The sequence below is a fragment of the Mastomys coucha genome, unplaced genomic scaffold, assembly GCF_008632895.1.
Source record: "Mastomys coucha isolate ucsf_1 unplaced genomic scaffold, UCSF_Mcou_1 pScaffold21, whole genome shotgun sequence".
NCBI lineage: Eukaryota > Metazoa > Chordata > Mammalia > Rodentia > Muridae > Mastomys > Mastomys coucha.
The window spans coordinates 21608210-21611819 of NW_022196904.1; the positions used below are offsets into that span (position 1 = coordinate 21608210).

The following is a 3610-nucleotide window of genomic DNA, read 5'->3' on the forward strand; positions in this document are numbered from 1 at the left end:
ATGCATGGTGGCGCGCGCCTTTTTATCCCACAGCCATGCATGGTGGCGCGCGCCTTTTTATCCCAGCACTTGGGAGGCAGAGGCAGAGGCAGGTGGATCTCTGTGAATTTGAGGCCAGTGTGATCTACAGAGTGAGTTCCAGGACAGCCAGGGCTACTTAGTTACTAAACCGCAAGTGCAATCAGCAAAAGAGAACCGTGGCAACTTACTCAAAGTGAGTACAGTACTCCAGCCTCCACAGTCACCACCTGGACTATCTCACACCATTCTGTCCCTTGCCTGGCCCTGCAGTATGTGAGTTCAAGAGCCCTGTGCAAGGTGTTCAGACTTTGGGGCAGCCAAAGCCAGAAAAGCTCATAGGTGGGTGCTGCATACGTTAGGAAGGAAATGGGAGCATAGGGAGAATTATTCCAACAGGTTCTCAGGAAGGCCAAGGGGTTGGGTTTGTAACAGGGAGGAACTAAGTAACTGGACACACAACTGCATTTTCTTCAGGGCTGACCCGGGAGGCCACAGTGGACCCCAGGAACACTGGTGGGGAGGAATTCCTTTCCGCCTTGCTGCAGAATTCCCAGCCCGAGAACAGCAGTCTCTGCCTCTTCATCTCCAGTCTGTCAGAGAGCACTGCTCTGTCTCCATCCTCAGCCAGGCAGACAATACCTTACAGAAGGTCCTGGTGAGGTGTGGAATCAGCCATGGTCAGCATCAGTGTCAAGGCTTAGATGGCTAGCTTCCATCTAATAGCTTCCAGCATTCAGCGGTGCCCATTCTGACCACACAACTCGGAGTAGACATTAAGCGCTAAGCCCAGCCTGGAAGAACTGATACCGCTGTGGCCTGTTGAGACCCTGGACACTGAGGGCTTTGTGCACACCTTCCTTGACCTCCCTTTCCTGCTTATCCTTCTCCAGCTCCCAGGATCATCTGGCCTGTGCACTTCTCACCTTTAGCATCCTAACAGACTCCCTTAATTCTCTCCTATTTACCAGGAATAAGATTCAAAACGTTTACCAGCTACAGTGCCCCAGGGCTTACCGAGCAGAGCACAACACTAAGAATCCCCCGCTGTTCAAGCATTAGCCATTGTATGTTGGTTTGTGGTGAGGTTGTAGAAAGGGTCTTGGGGAGATCCAAGGAGCCAGGATGGAGGGATCTTTGGGAAGGGGCTGGTCAAGGTTTGGACACCTTAGCAACCAATACAGTTATACTTGCTGCTGACAGCTGCTCTGCACTCCTCACAGAGGACTGCTGATGCTCAAAGTCAGGAGATCCAGAGACAGTCACAGTGAGGATCCCGGGATGGAGCATCAGTGTGGTCCAGCCTCCCTGGGCTCTTCACATGATTTGACATAGTTAAGGAACAGAACCGGGACCCTGTGTACAACCTCAGGCTCAGCGCATTCAGAAGCTGCCACCAGGCAGCTCAGGTGTGAGGACGTAGAACCAGAGCCACAGGGCCTGGGGTTAACTCCAGCTGTGCCTGGGTGGCATTTGGCCTGTCGCTCCACCTCTCCAAGCTTCAGTTTCTGACAAGCTACCACATGGAAAGTCTTTAGATTAACTTGTGGCAAGAGATCAGGGAGGTGCAGGGTGAGCTGTTGTGGGGAGGGAGTCAGGGTCAGAGTTCTTCAGGATTGGAGGCCAATCAGGAAGGGCAGTTTCTTCCCAGATAGTCTTCTTCACACTGGGAACCACGACCATTCCTTATCCTGGCAAACAAAAAGGGGGGGGGGCAACCCATCAAGGGATGTTTTAGAAATGATTGAGATGGGAGTGGGTGGACAATTAATTATATCAAGTAATACTGGATCCTTAGGTTCAGTTCCAAACTTCACTTCCACTTTAGCACATTGAAACCTGACAAGAGCCCTCTCCAACCTCTATGATGGAGCTTCCACTCTGGTAAATTAGAACATTTAGGCAAGAGCACTTATAATTTACACAATGTCCCATGCTTGGTGTCTTGGCTAAAGACTGTCTACACCATAATTTTTCCATTTTGCTTGTGTCTCTGGACCTTCCTTAAAAAAGAAATAATTTGTATGTGTGTGTGTGTGTGTGTGTGTGTGTTCTGCATGTGTGTATCTGTATCTATGCAGGTATGCACACCCAGGCATGGGTGTGTATATCAGTGTGTGTGAAGGTATGCACACACCCAAACAGGCATATGTGTATGCAAGTATGCACACCCCAGCATGCAGAGGCCAGAGGTCAATGTTGAGGATCCTCCTCTGATCCCTTCCTGCCTTGTCTGTCTTTGAGATTCAGCTAAACTGGCTGAGCAGCCAGCCCCTGGGATCTGCCTGCCATGGCTCAGTTTGTTCACACTGAGCTAACACACTTGCATCCGTGCACAGCTCTTACACAGCTGGACACTGAACCCGGGTCTTCCTGTTTACACAGCAAGGGCTCTACACACACTGTCCCTGTCCTCTTCTCCATTTCCTATGCTGTGGCTATTTCAGCCAGGTGTGAAGAGGGATACAGAAGTACGAGCAGTAGAACGTTTCAATGGCTGGTCCTTGTTCCTCTTCACTACCTGCCAATCCTCTGGGCCAAGCTGTGGTAAACTGTAGAATCAGAAGTCCTGGGGTGTCAGCAAGCCCAGGGAAACTCTCCCCATTAAACTTCAAGCCAGTTTCCATGCTTATGCTTTAACTTGTTAAACTATGCCAATGTCTCCCACAGATTTCTACAGAGAAACTGTTATTGTCAGACCCCTATCACAGGACACTGGAGCCAGAGCACTGAACAGATTGGCTCCAATGGCCCAGTGTCCGGCGCTTGAGCTAGGACTTCTACTAAGGTCACCTCTACAACAGTTGTCTCCACTTTGCTAAAGACTCCATCTTCCATTTCCTACCATCTGGCACCTGGGATATCGAACTATAAACAGCTTAATGTTTCAGCAGTTGCTCCTGGTCCTTCTTCACTCCTTGCCATTCCTCTGGGCCAAGCTGTGTTAAACTGTGGAATCAGAAACCCTGAGAGAGGAGCTCTCTCCATGAGCCTGCAAACCTCAGTTCTCATGGTGGCGAGCAACCACACAGAGTCCACACTGTAGGAGGCCCCAGGTGTCTGACCTCAGGGACACTTCTAACTCCAACTCTCTTCCCTCCCCAGCTCGGCTCTCCCCAGCAGAGGCCTCCTGCCAAGGCATTCGGTGTGCATCTGGGCAGCGCTGCCAGATGGTGAATGGGAAGGCCAGGTGCGTGGCAGAGTCGAGAGCTGTCTGCCGCGCCCAGGGTGATCCCCACTACACCACCTTTGATGGCCATCGCTATGACATGATGGGTACCTGTTCCTACACCATGACTGAGCTGCGCAGCACCAAAGACTCTCTGCTGGCCTTTAAAGTAGATGCCAAGAATGAGCACCGGAGCTCCAACAAGGTGTCCTACGTGCGCTTGGTCACCGTGCATGTCTATGGCCACACTGTGTCCCTGATCTATGGAGAAGTAGGCCTTGTGAAGGTGAGTTCTCCAAGGCTGTGAGTTTAAGGTTTTGAACTACCAAGCCAAAAAAGGAGCTAAGACCTTGGTGTTAGACCTCAAACCATCCCTTTTCAATGTGGAGGGCTGGGCTCCACCACCATCCAAAAAAAAAAAAA

The 3610-nt window shown here is 50.9% G+C and overlaps 1 protein-coding gene across 1 annotated transcript in view; it reads left to right on the forward strand.

The window, feature by feature from the left end:
• LOC116100320 (IgGFc-binding protein-like) overlaps positions 1–3610 on the forward strand; it is a 45686-nt gene that overhangs the window by 10583 nt on the left and 31493 nt on the right. Inside the window, 1 exon segment of the mRNA XM_031384137.1 lies at positions 3124–3473. Coding sequence (XP_031239997.1) covers positions 3124–3473 — 350 coding nt within the window.